This window comes from Aulostomus chinensis, chromosome 19 (assembly GCF_037954235.1).
Source record: "Aulostomus chinensis isolate RoL2024-O1b breed Wild chromosome 19, RoL_Achi_v1.0, whole genome shotgun sequence".
NCBI classification, from domain to species: domain Eukaryota; kingdom Metazoa; phylum Chordata; class Actinopteri; order Syngnathiformes; family Aulostomidae; genus Aulostomus; species Aulostomus chinensis.
The window spans coordinates 21,449,569-21,467,391 of NC_141338.1; the positions used below are offsets into that span (position 1 = coordinate 21,449,569).

The following is a 17,823-nucleotide window of genomic DNA, read 5'->3' on the forward strand; positions in this document are numbered from 1 at the left end:
TGAAGGAACCTGGGTGAGCTGACAAAGCGCCTCTGTTTTGCTCAAGAACCTTGATGAAGACACTTAGCAGCGTGATGTCAAATGTCAGCTGATCACTGACTGATGGACACCAGCGGCGATGTCATAAATCAATTTGCTCATCGTTATCGTGCTCTGACATCGGAGCAACGAGGTCTGATGTTTGCCGTCAGGGTGTGTTCCAAGGATCCTGGGTGACGTCACCTCGTAGCTCTCTGGTCGCCATGATCGGAGCGGTTTGAATTCACTAAAACTCAGGAAAGAAGCTCCAGCACTTCCTCTGGAAGAGGAGAGGATAATGTCCCACAATCCCTTGCAGCAGGAACTCAGATCATCAGGTAATTTGAGCCTCCCTGTAAGATTTGATGCGGTAGTTTGATTAAACAGCGTCAACAAATATCCATAGGTCATGTTTTCATGGGAATTCCACGTCAGTCCTGGCTCTTTTCCCGTTCTTAAAATGCTGCCTGGAATAGAAATGAATCCAGAACCAGAGAACATGTCTTCACTCTCCAACATATTTCAGAAGCTACAAGTTGAGCAGTTTCCTCTTGAGAGTTTAGCACTGCAACAGAAGTTGCTGCTGCACACATGGACACGTTTAGAAGGACTTTAGCTGGCATGACATCATCAGATCTATGACATGCAGGAAACCAGCTGTTCCTTGGTCGGGATGAGGGGAACCTGGACAAGAAAGCGGGAGATAGGAGGAGGAACCTTGGGAACCCGGGCGAGGGGAACGAGGGTGAGCTGTCCTCGGTAACTCCGCCTCTGGCCAGTGCTGCTTCCTCCTGCCCATGGCCCCTTGGCGACACCTAGAGGTGATGCTGCGGAACTGCATCTAACATCAACCGCTCATCCTGCACAGGGGGAGCTGCAGGCGGTCCGTCATCGTGCAGGAGGCGGGGTCGCCCTGATGGCCGCCAGGCCACCGCAGGATCGTGTGATTACAATCGCTCCGAAATCATTCACACGTCACCTGACGACGGAACATGAGTGCTTCATTCATCAGAGCTGCACTGAAACAGGTAAGTACCTGATACTGAGATTACTGAAGCATGTCAAGTACAAGTACACATTCCGCCTGATACTTGAGTCGTCCAGCATCCTGGGAGGCTGCAGGGATAGCACCTGATGTCACACTGGAGGTTGTTCTGGTCTGACTACGGGAGATCATATTTGAAAGCTCACCCTCTTCATCAGTCTTCTGCGCGACGCTTCGTCCTCAAAGTAACTAGTAGCTGATGCTTCGGACAAATGTAGTGGAGTAAACGGTCCCCACGCACAGGTCGGATACCTCCACAGACTACTTGAGTTAAAGTACTGAGTTTTTCTCAGCCCGGCTCCTCGTGCATCTCATGTTTTGTAGCTGAAGGTTGTCGTCTCTGGATGGGGGAGGGGGCTACCTGTCAATCATATCTGATTCTAAATGAACCTTATTCCCCTGATTCTACTGGCCTTGTTCCTCCTGACCAACATACCCTCTCTGACTGAGACAGAGTGATGATGTCATCATCATCAAGGGGGAGCTGGTTGTCCGTCATGTTCGAGCTAGAAGTTGCCATGTCAGGGAACTATGAGTATCTTGGACAACAGGGTACTTCAGTAACATTGGGGGTTGTTGAGAGTGGTGTGGTCCTGAAGTCAACAGGAGAACTCAAGGGTCCACCAGAGTCCCCCAGAGACCACCACAGACCACTAGAGAGGTCAGGTCAGGAGGTGCCTGACAGATCATGACCGAGTGAATGAGTCTACTGACCAATAAAGAGACACACACACAGACATGTGACACGAATTCTTCCAGGTTTTATTGACTCAAGAAGCAGAATCCAAAGCACTTCAGCTGGATGTTTATTTGGTTCCTTGAGGGGTGGGGCCAGTGGGGTCATGTGACCTGGGAATGGCTTTCACGGTTAAATACAAACATGATCAAGGCAACGTCACTCCTCTATCTAGGAGCTCTTCTTCTCTTCAAACATGATGTTTGCTGTGGCTCTCTTGGCTGAGGACAGAGAACACACACGTTAGGAGGCTGCAAGCACACGCGCACACACACACACACACACACACACACACACACACACACACACACACACACACACACTCATATGTGTGTGACAACAGTGCAGTGGTTTAGTTTTTACATTCAAAGTAAAACACTTCAACGTAAAGTACCGACTTAGAAAAGAAAGACAGATATCCAGTAGAGCATCTTAAGGTAAATGAAGCGGAACAAGTGAAAAGGAAGAACATGAATGGAAGAGAACGTTAGAGAGGAGAAGAACCGTGAAAAAAATGTAGAAAAAATGCAGGAGACTGTGCAAACGACATGGTTCCTAAACAGTCGTTCTCCTCAATCATTTTTTGTGGATTTCTTCCAGTTTTTACGTCAACGTGTTCTTTAAGTGTGTATTTGCGTGCTGTTGATGAAGAAGAAGAATACAAGCAACTGTTGCTTGTATTCTTCTTCTACCAATCAGCTTCATCACCTCGATGATGAGGAACCAGATGTTATCTGAGCATCCATGTTGGGGGTCATGGTTCCTCTCCAATCACTCATTTTCTCCTGGGTACAGGAGCTTGTTGGTAGAAACGGTCTTAAGAAAAACTCTCTGAGAGTTAAAACTGTGCAGATCATCAACTCACACATTTAATAACTGTACACCATCCACAGGTGTGTAGAAGCCCCTCCTACTTCCTGAGAGGAGCGATACCTGTTTGTTAATCCACCTTGTCGGCCACGACAGGTATCTGTTTATCAATCAGCAGTGACATCACATTTCAGACGCTCCTTGAATCATTGTGACAGAGAACCACATCTGTGCTGAGCACTCAGACCACCACACCCCCGATAAACACATAGCTACTGTTTTATGACATCACAACAGCTTTCTACTCCACTGAGGACATGTTGTTGTTGCCATGGAGATGAAGGACTTTAGTCAGTGATGGTGCAACAGCATGTAGCAACAACGCTGACGTGCCTGAGCAGGAATAATCTATTACTGAGCCGAGCTCTGTGACGGCAGCGGCTGAGACGCATAATCACTCAAGACGACAGTGAGAAAAACAAGATGGCAGAAAGATTCAAGTGAAGCGGAGAGCGAGGAGCCTGAGGTCACAGGAGGAAGTCAGCTGATGCGACCACAGAGGACGCGGGCAGAGATGGTGTGCACATTTAAGCTGCTTCACTGATTCACGTGACAGGAAACTTGATGTAGAGGAGTTGCAGTGTGTGTGTGTGTATGTGTGTGTGTCACCAGAGGTGTATTAGTGTGTATTGGTGTGTTTTGTACTTCCTGGTTGAAGGTAGCTTGGTTTTTATACACATGAGGTAAAAATGGTGGTGAAGCAGGACCTGGACTGCACCAGAGGACCGAGGATCGGGTGCCCCTGACCTGCTTGCTGACTGCAGCAGGGAGGCGGCGTCCACGTTGATGAAAATATTCCTACTGATCCGGTTTTCAGTGTAACACCACAATAGTGGCCGTCTGAGCATGACATCCAACTCACCTTCATCTTTGAACTTGTCTGCCGCCTCTGACGCCTTGTCCTTCAGGTTCTTCACCGCGTCGTCGATCTTGGCCTCGTTTTTCAGGAAAAAAGGTCGAATGATGCGGGTGTAGATCTGCACAGATCCGTTGGAGGGGGTCGGAGCCATGCACCACACCAGGAAGGCACACTGGGGGGAGAAGACCAGAGATCTCATCCACCTGGAACCACCGGCAGTCCACCTAGAGGTAAGGCTAGTCCACCTAGAGCGAGGGCTAGACTACCTGAAGTCAGGACTAGTCCACCCGGGGCTGGGGCTACTCCACCTACAGTTAGGGCTAGTCTACTTGAAGCTGGGATTTATCCAACTGGGACGAGGGCTAGTCCTCCAGGGGCTAGTGCTAGTCCACCTAGAGCTAGAGTTAGTCTACCTGGGGCTGGGGCTAGTCCACCTGGAGCAAAGACTAGGCCACATAGAGCTAGGGCTAATCCACCTAGGTCCTGGGCTAGTCCACCTGGGGGCTTGTTCTAGAAGTGTTGGGCTGTGCCATAATCTTAATTGGAGTAAAATTGAGAGGTGTGTGTGTGTGTGTGTGTGTGTGTGTGTTTTACCTTTCCGATATAGTAGAAGGGGAACCAGGACAGGACAATGTCAGCAAAGAACTCAGCCACACTGAAGACTCCATAGACCACCCAATAGGTGAGCCACTTGGTGTCATCGTCCTTAGTGGCACTTTCAATGGCCTTGATCCTGGAGGAGAGGAGAGGGTGAGAGGGGGGCGGGGACAAGAGAAAAGGAGGAGTGGCTTGATTTTTAAAGTCTCTTTACTTAACTGCTGCCAGGACAAGCAACAGCACTGCAACATTAGAATAAACTCAGGCGCACGAGCAACTTAAACAACGACCAACCAATGTCATGTTCTTCAAATCACACAAACAATTAGCTCCCCGTTGCCTCACAGAACTCAAACCCCCCCCCCCCCCCCAACAGCCCACACAGCAGCGATGGATTATTCTCTCATGATCCATAAAATGACTCAAGACTCATGGATCAGTAGCGCCTGCTAACCCGGATCAGTTGAGTCCTCACTCATTTGACTGGTTTTATCAATACAAATTACTAACAGCTTCACCCACAAACATTTACAAGCTAATTACAACACATACAGACGGCCCTTTGGGCCGTACAGACGGCCCAAAGAGAGTCTGTTTGTAAAAAAGCCACAAAGTCAACTCACAATCACGTAGTGACTCAGCTTGCGGTTCAAAGCGGTTTACAGCAGCGCCGAACCGTGTGAGCCGAGTACAGTCAGAGCGGATCACAGGAGCGTCCTGCACCAGACGAGTGAATCCCCTACTGGTCTACTTGCGTTGGTCATGAGCCCTCCGGTTGATTTTCTCCCCTGGTTCTTGTTAATGTCAGTGGTCATCCAAACCTGACCCAAGTGACTCAAGTGGCCAAGGTCATTTGAGTGAGTGGCTTAGACTAACTCAAACCCTTAAAAGAATCCGAGTTTACCATCACAACCACACACAGTTGAAATCCTGGATTTTGTCCCTCATCTTATAATAGACATGTTCTGCCTTCAGTCCTTCAAGAACCCGTACCTGTTCCACACTCCAAAAATCCTGGGCCCCCTTCTTGTGCCTGTTCCAGATAGCCATCATGGCAGAACCAGATGAAAGTTCAACAATACACATACAGTTTTATCCTTGCTGAATATTTTGGGTCCCAAATGAACAGTTCCAGTGGGAAGGTCTCCCCAGGTCCTTGAAACAGTCTTTCCAGAAGATCAGACAATGTTTCCAGTCCAGACACTCAACAAACCAACGTGGGAGAGCTTCAGACTGAACAAATGTCTGAGCTGCTGTGGCAGAGCAGCGCAGACTTCAGCCACCACCCTACTGATCAGTCTGATGGAGGGGATGTTGCCCGTCTCTCTCAGGATGTCACAGGACGAACTGGTCAGCCTCATTCGATGCCCAGCTTAGTGCAACTGGCCTCTCTATGACTGGCCAGCAGGCTAGCAGAATGCAAGGTGTGAGTCTTCAAGAAGTTGTTGAGAAACAAAGGCTCCTCAAAAACCCAAAACCTGTAGTCTCATTGGGGGCACGATCCCCCTTTAAAATCCACCAGGCCTGCAGAACAGAGCTGTAAAAAGACAAGAAAATACTAGGGCTGTCATCTCCCAGTCGACTGGTCGATTTATTAGTCAATACGTTCTGGCTCGACCAAAATTCTGATTGATCGATTTTTTGCCGTGTGAATTTCATCAGGAGGAAAGTACCAAGTGCTAATGGGGGTGTTTTCAAAGCACCCCTGTTTCACAGATAACAATCTATCTTTGAACACCCCCCTTGTTTTGCTATTTTGGACTGGCCCGACCCGCTAGAGACAGACAGACTGAAGAGTACTAGAAGGCCAACGTCTGATGGTTTGATGAATGTCTATTTAATTTTCACGGTGTCATTTAATGTCAGTCCTCGTCCACCACGTCAAAGACATCTGCAGTGTGGCAGCATTTCATGAAAATAGAGAATGGAAAAAAAGTCGAATGCAAAGTTTGCAAACAGCAGTTTGTATATCAGAGCTCCACTACAAACACAGCCTATCACCTAGAAACGGTGAGCTAACTTGTCCACCTTAGGTCGCCCCGTCAGTTTTGAGTATATGAACGTATCAGAATTGACATTTCAATGTTTTAGTCCAATCATTGTTTCATCACTGTAGGCGCACCCGCCCGCAACAGCGGCAGCATCCTTCAGATACACGCAGACCATGCTGGATGTTAAGCCTCCCCTCTCATCCAAACGAAAAAATGATTTCACAGAAGGCATTGTCAGTTTTATTGCTCAGGATATGAGGCCCTTGGTGTTGGGGAGGGTCAAGGTTTTAAGAACTTGTTAAAAGTTTTGGAACCTGGATGTACAGAGCCAGCACGGCAGACAATCACGCATGCACGAACTGCAAAATATGAGAGACTCAAAGAGAAAGTTAATACGACACAGTGAGGCACTGAGCTTGACCACAGATGTGTGGACATCGATTCGAATGGAGTCGTATATGACAGTGACTGCCCATTTCACTGATGGAGACTGGAAACCACAGAGTCTCGTGCTTGAGACAAAACAAGTAGAAGAGGCCCACACAGGAAGAAACGTCGCTGCGCGACTATCTGAAGTTGCTGAAGCCTTTGGAATTCCAGAAGAGAAGAGAGTGTCTGTTGTATGTGACAACGGGGCTAATATGGCACTATGTGTGGAAACACTCAAGGACTGGTGTGCCGGGCACACTTTGCAGCTGTGTATTGACGCTGCGCTCAAACAAAAGCCAATTCCTCGCCTCGGGCTGCAGCACGTCACCTGGTGGGACATTTCAAAAAGGGGCACAAAGCAAAAACTGGGCTAAAACAGAAGCAGGAGCAGCAAAATGTCCCACAGCATGAACTTGGATGGGGATGTGTCTACGCGTTGGAACTCAACATTTTCAATGCTGGAGCGACGCTGGCCCATTGCCGCAGTGCTGTCTGACCCAAACTTTACCAAGAAGAGCGACAGCAGTGCACTGGACCTTACTACAGCACACTGGAGTGCCATAGAGGACATTAAAAATGTGCTGAAACCCATGATAACCCTGATGGAGCTGCTGTCTGAAGAGGACAACACGTCCCTGTCTGCAACAATACCCATGCTGGCAAACTTAAAGAAATGTCCCCTGGCCGTCATGGATGATGACAGCCCCATTACCAAAAAAATGAAAAGCAAGCTGGTCGAAGAAATTGACAGTAGGTGGGAGTTTAAAAGCCGAGTGATGATGACAAAGTGTGTACATTACAGCTGCAGTAGTAGACCCTCGGTTTAAGCAGCTGTCTTTTCTGGATGATGCCAAACGAGACGAGGCCTATACAGAAGGGACACAGCTGGCAGACCGATTGAGTGCACTCAGCGCAGCTACAGGCACAGGCGAACCTGGAGGTGAGGAGCAATGTGTGTCAAAAAACAAAGACAACAAAGAGAAGGAGTTGCGATGCTGTTGTGCGGAGATGGTGAAGATCTGGTTTCTACAGAATCAGCTGGGAGAAGCACAGAAGAAATGAAAAACTATCTTCAGGACAAAACCAAAGTTGACTCTGGACCATTGGGGTGGTGGGAAAAAAAACAAGACAGATTTCCTGGCCCGGGTATCAAAGTGACTGCTCTGTATCCCTGCAACATCCACGCCATCTGAACGCATTGTCTCAAAGGGATGATTTATTGTCAATAAATCAAGAAGCTGTCTCCTTCCAAAAAACATGGAAATGCTGGTGTTTCTGGCACACAACAGAAAAAAGTGTGGATAGTTAGCGGGTAGTGGATGCTGATTATACTCTTTGTGACTGAGTAACCCTTTGGTTATTTCATTGTTTTTACATTATTTCGTTTTGGACATTGATAACATTTTATAGTTTCGCACATTTATTTGAAATAGCTACTTGTGGATTAGGGATGGATTATTGTTCTGTCCATTTTTGTATTTGTTCTGAGTGAGCCTACCTTGTGTGCACTTTATTTCGTTTCGGTTTAAAATGCTAAATAATGGCTAAATGACGTAATTTTACGGTTCCCTACTGTGCACGTGCATTTCTAGTATTATTTATCGGATGTTTGCATTTTTGTGAACCTGCTTTACTTTTCAGCTGTGCACTTTATTTCGTTATCTGGTTTGTTAAATAAAAAAATTTGTACAATGGACTTGCCTTTTGTGTTTAAGAGTTAAGTTCTAAGTTAAAAGTCTATTTGTGTCTCAGCCGCGATGCTGAGCTCCTCTGTTCTGTCTCGCTCTGTGCGCAGGACAAATGATAGCGTCGGTCAGTTATTGTAAGGTGACAAAAACAATTGTCTAAATATTCCTCAACAGGTTTTGTGCTGATAGTTGACGCAGTCTAGTTTTCAAATATAAAATGAGTTGATGTTTAGTCGAAAGTTGAGGGCTTCAGTCGACCAAGAATTTTTTTGGTGGATTACAGCCCTAGAAAATACTTAAATCATCTGCTTACGTTGTAACAGTTACACAAAACATCAGAAAAATGTCCATGATCGTTCTGTCCAAGACACGGTGGCTCAGGTTGGTGAGTATGATACTTCCAAGCACTTCTTGGAGTCTGTCTGTCACTGCTCTTGACTTATCAATCAAACACAGCAGAGCGACTGGCCTCCAGTCTGTTAATTAAGCCAAATCTCTTTTCTTGGGTAACTGGGAGAACATTACTCTCTGACAGGGAACAGGAAGAGATCCTGGCCTGCAACACTCCATCAGTATACCATGTAAATCATGACCAAGAACTTTCCAGAAGTGTTTAAAAACATCAATGATTGATTCATCAATTCCTGGTTCCTCCTCAAGAGTCAGTTCTCTATCCAGAGCAGCTTCCTCCCCCAGGCTGAGCTGAGAAAGAAGATCCAGGAGCTCCCCATGCGGCTCCACATCACAGATTTCTCCCCCAAAAAGGTCTGCATTAAAGTCCTTTGGATGAGTCCTCATCTCAGCTGGACTGGTGGTAGCTCTACCCAGTGGTAGCATTAGACATGTCATTGACTTCCTTTGCACCACCGATCGCTCAAGGTTGAAGAAGCAAGAGCTTGGGGCCTCCATGTCCGTGCACTGAAGGAAGCGAGACTGGACAAGGGCTCTCTTTCCTCTCTCCTGCATGAGCCCAACTCCTGCCTTTCCTCCTGCAGCAGAAGACCTGTCCTGGTATCTGAGTCCCCATTCAACTCCTCTTCAACGTTTTATATTTCCACCTCAACGTCTTTGACTACCGTTTTTATCCTGGCAGAAGACTGAGAGGTGTACTGCTGACACAAGACACAAATCTGTGCCTTGCCGACCTCCAACCATAACTTCAGGGAACCAAAACCCTCTTTCATCTGTTCTCCAGTCCAACCAGACCTGTTTAAAACCCTGGCAGAAAGCTCTATTGTGTAGTAGCTTGTTATTAAATGGCAGCAGGACTTGACCAATTAGCCTGGCAAAATTGTCAGCTCTGCTGCAACCAAGTGATTGTCTTCAGCCACAAGGACTAAAACCGCACTGAAACGATCAGGGGTTGAGAGTTTCAGAGATGTAAAATCTGTCCAGTGCAGCTGCGCACACCTTGTTGTTATGGACCCTGACCCATGTGTACCATCATGATTGTGGATGTTTAACTCTAAAACTATTGGACAGATCAAAATGAGATATGCTGGAGGGTTTGGGATGACGTGGGTGGGGTTCCTCACCTAACCTGTCAACAGTAAAAACCACAGCACAGGTGAAGTCACCACCAATAATGATGTAGTCTTGATTTTAACTCATCAGTTCATCTTCGCCCCAAATCAACTCTGTCTGTTCTGCCGTTTTGGGGCGTAGATGTTAACCAGACAGAAGGCGGTCTCCCATGTTTGCTTGAACAATGAACAAACGACCCTCCACCACTTCGTAGGAAGTTCCGAGAATAAAAGCTGGAGAAGAAGTAGAACCAAGCAGAGAACAGGGAAACACCTTGTGAGGCTTGATCAGATCCTTTTGTCCTCCCAACAGTTTTACCTCTTCTCAGAGTGGTGATGTGATTCTTGAGACAGAAGCGCTTCTTCTCATCCAGGAGGTCAAACCCATCTGCGCTTTCAGTTCATTCACAGATCTGATGAATTTTCAGTGTCACGAAAGAAGTCGCTAACTTGTACTGATTTTTTTTTTACAAGTTTCATCTAAGTACGGTTTGATTTCCTCCAAAGAATAAAGATCCACCCTCCTGCTGCATGATCTGACTCGTAATCATCCTCCCTGGCATCTCCTCCATTGGCAGCAGCCTCATCAGGATAACTTGTGGAGGCTGCTCCTCCATCGTCTTGGCCTGACTGCATGGTTAGATTACCGCCAACAGTCCAGGAGTTCCTCAGGTTGGCTGAAGCTGCAAGTTTCTCCTGCTCTCTTCACTAAGACTTTGTTTCCAAGAAGCAAAACACTTTTACACATTGCCACATCCACGGAAACGGAAGCCTCCTCAACCTCTCGAGGTGCATCCCCACTGGACACTACCCAGGGACCAGGCACATCAGCCGACAAGCGAGCAGCCGGAGCGGCGCCAGCCGCCCCTCAAGTGCGAGCAGAGCCATCGCCATCTCCCTGCCATCTATGCAGGTATGCAAGGTCTCAGTGTCCTTCATCTCCACATGCATTTCCGTGCTTGTGTACACCATATGAGAGCTGGCGTCCACCATGGCGGGTAACAAGGGCCCTGACAGAACTGCCAACTTTATCCATCCATCCCTCCATTTTCTTCTGCTCATCCAGTTAAGGGTCACGGGGGTGTAGAGTCTATCCCAGTGGCTTTCGGGTGCAAGGCGGGGTTCACCCTGCACAGGTCACCAGTCCATCACAGGGCCGACACATAGAGACAGACAACCATTGGCTCTCCCAGTCACACCTACGGTCAATTTAGAGTCTGGATTAACCTGGTCCCTCTTGATGTCTTTGGACTGTGGAGGAAGCTGGAGTACCAGAGAGAACCCAGCAGGAACAGGGAGAACATGGAGACTCACACAGAAAGACCCTGTGCCTGAGCCAGGACTTGAACCCGGAACCTTCTTGCTGTGAGGAGACAGTGCTGACCACTGCACCACTGTGCTGCCCCAACTACCACACTGCTAACAGTAAATACAAGTGTTTAGCAGAAAACAGTGGAAACACAGGACAGACACCAATTCAAAACTCCACGCCACTCACACATCCACCACCATGACTCGAGCTCCCTGGAAACAGAGAGAGAAGAAGAGAAGAGAGGAGAGGAAGATGAAAAGAGGAGGTGGGTTTTTGGTGTTTGTCTGTCAGCAGGATTACACAAAAAGTACCAGGCTGAACCAACATGGTGGCGGGGCCAAGCCTGAGCCAAGGAAGAACCCAATACTTTGGGGTCAAGTGAGTCATAGTGCCACCTAGTGACAACAGCAAAAGCATTTTTAAACATGAATGTCATACTCTTTGTGGACCAGATCCTCTCAGATGTGGTCAGAACTCACAAAGATGGAGGATTAGCTGAAGTCAGCTCTGTAGGGTGATAAAATAAAGAAGGGATCAAATTTGGAATGTTTCTTTATTCTTCTAGATGCATTTGGACTCACGACCAGAGTAATTAACGTGCGAGACTTTGACGACTTGTTCAAGGTCCTCACACAAGGATGAAAGCTGGGTAGTTCAGGTGCCTGCAGCAGAACTCGGATAGATGAGTGCTGCTGTGATCTATGCTGCTGCTGTTTAAAATAGAAGCAGCTGAAAAAAGCAGACGCGCTCTGCAGGCGTAGCCCCCCGCCAAGACTCCCAGCCCACCCCAGGAACCCTCCACACCAGTGTGCATCGCTGAGATGATCCAGCACCTGCACACATTCATGGAGGTCCTCCAGCCCTCCACCAAGATCAGCTGCTGACACACAAACACACATGCACACACACATTTACATACACACACACACAAAAACACACACACACAAGTCAAAACAACGATGGGAACTCAGACCTGAAGTACAGGACATGGATCAGCAAGGGAGGTACTCATGTCACATGACCTCCAACAGCCAAACACAGTGAAGAGACTGTTGGTGTGTTTGTTACTCATGTTTCCTCCCCCACTAAACATGTAAAAGTACTGTAACAGTACACTGATGGCACACGTCCCACTTGTAGCTGGGACTGGGTGTGACAAGGGTGTGATCCTGACCAGAAGTGGTCCAAGTGTCCCCTCCTCTCCCCAGGGACTCTGGACAATGTCAGGGGGGCTCATCGTATGACTTATCCAAGGTCAACTCCCGAGGAACAGCATTAATGGGCGCGACCTGGTCTCAGACTCGGTCAGAGACTCCGCACTTTCCAAGAGTCAGAAACCAGTTAATGACTCATTTCCATGTATTTATACTTTGTAGTTACATACAACAGCAAAATTAGGCTACCTAGGCTAAGTAGTTGAAATCCAATGGTCTCAAATGATATACCATGAGACTATATAGACATCCAGAAGGCTAAGAAGGGGTGGGGCTATTCCAGGCTTCGTCTAAGGGGGGGCCACCATATCAGACTCTGAAACCCCCCTGATCCCCAGATCTAATAATGTGAAGAACACGAGACCAGCTGAGAGCATCACATGACATCTAGAGACCCACAACAGCTGCTGACTGTACTCACTGCAGCCCCGACTGTCATCACACACTTTGTGTGTGTGTGTGTCTGTCTATGTGTGTGTGTGTGTGTATGTCTATGTGTGTGTATGTGTATGTCTATGTGTGTGTGTCTGTCTATGTGTGTGTGTGTATGTCTATGTGTGTATGTCTATGTGTGTGTGTGTGTCTGTCTATGTGTGTGTGTGTATGTCTATGTGTGTGTATGTGTATGTCTATGTGTGTGTATGTCTATGTGTGTGTATGTGTATGTCTGTGTGTGTATGTCTATGTGTGTGTGTGTATGTCTATGTGTGTGTATGTGTATGTCTATGTGTGTATGTGTATGTCTATGTGTGTGTATGTGTATGTCTATGTGTGTGTGTATGTCTATGTGTGTGTGTATGTCTATGTGTGTGTATGTGTATGTCTATGTGTGTGTGTGTATGTCTATGTGTGTGTGTGTATGTCTATGTGTGTGTGTATGTCTATGTGTGAGTGTGTGTATGTCTATGTGTGTGTATGTGTATGTCTATGTGTGTGTATGTGTATGTCTATGTGTGTGTGTGTGTATGTCTATGTGTGTGTGTGTATGTCTGTGTGTGTGTGTGTGTGTGTATGTCTATGTGTGTGTCAGACATGGCTGCTGTAGTGGGGACACTCCTCTATGGGACCTGGGTTGATCCATATCTTCCAGCACTGCAGCTGTCATGGGTTTGGTCATAGGATGATGTGTGTCAGGTATAAATGGATGAAGGTTGGATGGATGATGGGTGGATGGATGGATGGATGATGGGTGGATGGATGGATGATGGGTGGATGAAGAGTGGTGGCCGGATGAGAGATGAGTGGATGATGGATGGATGATGGGTGGATGAAGAGTGGTGGCTGGATGAGAGATGAGTGGATGATGGATGGAGGACTCCTGAGTGCTTTCTTCCCTCCGGAGGCTCAGATCTTCTGAACGTGTCCACAGCAGAGCTTCTTCTGCTGCTCTGCTCTTCTCTTAAGTACGAATACGATACGTATAAGAAGGTCGCTGCTTGGGGTCAGAGGTTCTGCAGAGGAAACTTTCTTTCTCCTGGTGGTTTAGTGTGTGTGTGTGTGTGTGTGTGTGTGTGTGTGTGTGTGTGTGTGAGTGAGTGTTAGCAAGCATATGTGTTTGAGTGTATTAGCAAGTGTGTGTGTGTGTGTGTGTGTGTTAGCGAGTGTGTGTTAGCGAGTGTAAGTGTGCGTGCGCATGTGTGTGTTAGCATGGGTGTGTGTGTGTGTGTTAGCGAGTGTGAGTGTGTGTTAGCAAGTGTAAGTGTGCGTGCGCATGTGTGTGTTAGCATGGGTGTGCGTGCGTGTGTGTGTGTTAGCAAGTGTGTGTGTGTGTGTGCGTCCGTGGGTGTTAGGAAGAATGCGTGTGTTAGTGTGTGTGTGTGTGTGTGTTTTAGCAAGCGTGTGTGTATTAGCAAGTGTGTGTGTTAGCATGGGTGTGTGTGTGTGCGTGCGCATGTGTGTGTTAGCATGGGTGTGTGTGCGTGCGCATGTGTGTGTTAGCATGGGTGTGTGTGTGTGTGCGTGCCCATGTGTGTGTTAGCATGGGTGTGTGTGTGTGTGTGTGCGTGCGCATGTGTGTGTTAGCATGGGTGTGTGTGTGTGTGTGTGCGTGTGCATGTGTGTGTTAGCATGGGTGTGTGTGTGCAGGAGAATTAACCGGTTTAAGACTCCGTCTCAGGAGAGGGTATTCTGGCCATCTATGGAGAAACCTGCATCTGTGTAGCGTTTGCAGAGGGGCATGCTGGGTAATCTAGTCACGGGGATCAGAGAGAGAAATCACAAGGAGGAGCAATGCTGGTCTCTGTGGGTCTGGCTCTTCCTCTGCTGCTCCTTCGGAGCTTTGAGCTGCTCGTCTCCTCGGCCAATCCTCATGAAAACGGAAACATGAACAATAAAATGAAGGACAAATGGCGACAAACTGGAAGCAGCCACCTCATGGTGCATTCAGGTGCCCCTTGTGAACTCTGTCAGTCCTCTGCCAATAATCCCAGATTCCAATCTTCCACTTATTGTATTAACAACTAGATTCTGAAACTATCACAACAAAGTGCCATTTATTCGTTGCGGCCTCTCGATTGAGAACTCACTGCTTCCTGGGCGCGCTCACTTGTGACGGATCACCAGGACATGTGCTCACACCACGCCACCAACAGAAATGTGACGACATGGCTGGTTTGAGTCCCACAGATTGTTGGTCAAAGATCTTCTCCTGCACATCTCCAGGACGGCAGGGATTTTATTGAACGTTTTGTTTTTTGTGTCAGCTGGACCGTTGGCCTCCTGCTCACATGAAAAAAAGCTCATCAGGATAAGAGGATGATTCTGATGCCCTGGTTTGGTCTTGTGGTCTAAAACCAGTGCACCTCTCCAACAATGAGCCCACAGTCTGTACCACATGTTGAGCTTTCAGATGAGTCATCACTCTGGTTCAAGGAATCACACGGCTAAAAGCTCCATGAACGCAGGACATGAATAATCATGACTGACCTAAATGGTGCAATTGTGGAGGCACCCTGGTGCCGCAGAATCAGACCGGTTCTGTTCCGCTGCATGTTCCTGACAAACCAAACCACCGACATGTCGTAGTTCTGGCTGCTGTGATAGAATTGTTTCAACAATCTGCTGATGAGGTGGTCCACATGGGCCCAGACCACATCAGAACCAGGTCTCGCAGGTCTCAGGACAGCTTGAATGGGTTCCCACCTGCAGTTCAGGTTGTAAATTGAAGGCCTAAACTACAGGTGTGAAGTTGCTAAATAGTCTCTTTGTGTCTTCAAACAACGCACCAACACCACTTAGGGTTAGGGTTAACCGCACAAACACAAACAGACACACAGACACACGTCTTGTGAAGGCTTCAGGCAGTAACATTAGCTCTCTTCACTGAGGGATGTGGGACTCAGACCTGCAGGCTCCCTCAGTAGGATGTACCTGGGTGTGCCCTCCACCTGGGCCACCTCCCTTCACTGGTTCATGACCAGCCTGCAGCTCAAACACACTCACCACCACAATGAGCTGTTAGAATCACGCTGCCAGCTGGTCATGTGATTCATTGATCAAACACAACACTGGTGACTTGTTTGTACATGATGGCAAGCCTGGGCAACACACACACACACACACACACACACACACACACACACACACACACACACACACACACACACACAGAGCAGCAGGTTGGGTTTTAACGCTGCAGAGCCTGTAGTGATGTAACATCCAGGGGCGGGGCTGTTTTCACAATGACAGCTCAGCAAGTACAACTGAGTACAGGGTGAGCAAAAACCCTAACAACTGCATGTGTGGTTTACATGGGGGGGGGGTGCACTCACCTGGTGTGATGCGTGCCCTCCCCACCACTGGCAGTAACACAAGATAGTGACTCTTGTTATCAATAAACTGCAGCACAACTGATCTCTGATATCTCTCCCTCTCTCTCATGTAACAGAGAGGGAGGGAGGAGGTGGGAGGGAGGATGTGGGCGGGCCCCCATCATGCCAGTGATGCTCAGGCCTGGAGCAGCTTCCTGGTCCTAGAGGGGCAGAGCAGCCGAAGCCTCTCCAGCAGGAACCCATGCATCCACGTGTGGTTCAATCAAACATGTTCCACCCAGAGACAACAACCCAGACTTGGTCAGGACAACAGTACACCTCCACTACACTGAGTGATACACAGTTATGCACACTAGAACACAGTAATGCACAGTAGTACACAGTAATAGTCAGTGTACTGTAAGAACAATATGTGAGAGGCTATTATTTGTCATCAGAAGTAGCCGAACTGTCTTGAATTTGGGTCTGTCTGCGTGCGCGCGTGCGCGTGTGTTGGCCACGCCTCTTCTATCCATACGTGAATCGCACACTCACGAGATGTAGGCCGGGTAGAGGAAGCCGATGAGGTTGCAGAGCAGCGAGGCTCCGTAGCCGATGACCAGGTAGATGGCGATGACACCGATGAGGGCTGGAATACACGCACACGCACACGCGCGCGCACACACACAGACACACACAGGTTAGATTCTAACACTTCATCCTCCACACTATCATCCTGCGAACCCCGTGGTTCGGTTCCGGACTCTCACCCAGCGCCACGTAGGTCCGGCTCACCCCGGTCTTCGCCTCGATCTTGCCCAGCACATCCGTCACCACGTTCTTTTCGTGGAGAAACTTGTCAAATCTGTCTCGGAGCCCCTGCGCCATGGCTGCTCTCTGGATGATGAAGTCCCTCCGTCTCGAACTGCGACACTCCTGAAACCCAACACTCTGCTGCTCAGCAAAGCCACGCGAGTGTACGGACAAGCTTCCGGTCACGTCCTTTCAAAATAAATCCAGACGCGTCTTTAAGAAACAAACGCAAATAAAATCCTTACAGGCAACCCTCCACTTTTCAGTATATGATTATCCAACGGCTCCAAGTCGGTACTCATCAAAATCCATTGTAAGAAAACTGATTGTGACATTGCACGTGATGTGATAAACTTTGGTTGTAGCACTGAGCTCCTTCACATAATTTCCTAGCACGAACAAAGGAACCAAAGGTGGTCTAAGTTTGGTGTTTTTCCACTCGAAGCAGTTTCACAACATCACAATGCTGTAAATCACAACACGGAAACTCACTCCTCTGGTACCGAAACTTTTGTGACAAGGATGTCTGTCAACACCGTGTAGTGGTACAGATGGATTCCAGCCACCATAAAGTCCTTCCTCAGGACCTCCTGGCTGCACATCACATTGACCTGCTGAGTTTAGACCACATCTGGCCTCCGCACTCTGAGGGATGTCATTAAATTAATACTTTCATCAAGGAACCCCTCTTCTAGTGTCACTCTGTCAACCAGCACCATCCTATCTAATCTCATCGGTTTTAAAATGCCTCTCCTTTATTTTGAAGGTAACAGGAAGTAGGGGGCGTGATACATCCACAGCACCATCTGTTAGCTTGATGAAGCTCATGCGCAAGAATTACTAGGGTGAATTCACCCCGGAATTGGTCTTCAGGCGCTCCCTCCTCTCCGAGTTCCTGCCATCACACCCTACAGATGATGGACAGTTTGAGTGACGTCACCATGGAGGCTCAGGGGTTGTAGTGGTTGATGGGGGGGGG

At 48.0% G+C, this 17,823-nt stretch overlaps 1 protein-coding gene across 1 annotated transcript; it reads right to left on the minus strand.

Moving 5' to 3' along the window:
* Nucleotides 1–1,804: 1,804 nt before the first annotated feature.
* reep5 (receptor accessory protein 5) lies at nucleotides 1,805–16,993 on the minus strand. Its single transcript, XM_086186863.1, has 5 exons — nucleotides 16,802–16,993; nucleotides 16,587–16,680; nucleotides 4,123–4,261; nucleotides 3,532–3,700; nucleotides 1,805–2,020 (listed from the first exon to the last, which is right to left on the minus strand). The coding sequence occupies exons 1-5, from the start codon at nucleotides 16,917–16,919 to the stop codon at nucleotides 1,971–1,973; spliced, it is 570 nt and encodes a 189-aa protein (XP_086042989.1). The 5' UTR covers nucleotides 16,920–16,993; the 3' UTR covers nucleotides 1,805–1,970.
* Between the last annotated feature and the right edge of the window lie 830 nt (nucleotides 16,994–17,823).

Excerpts from the sequence above, each read along its gene's own strand:
- reep5 (XM_086186863.1), bottom strand. The coding sequence starts at position 16,919 with ATGGCGCAGGGGCTCCGAGACAGATTTGACAAGTTTCTCCACGAAAAG. Across the intron at positions 16,681-16,801 it reads CCGGACCTACGTGGCGCTGG|CCCTCATCGGTGTCATCGCC; the intron begins GTGAGAGTCCGG and ends CGTGTATTCCAG. Across the intron at positions 2,021-3,531 it reads AGACAAGTTCAAAGATGAAG|CCAAGAGAGCCACAGCAAAC; the intron begins GTGAGTTGGATG and ends CTCTGTCCTCAG.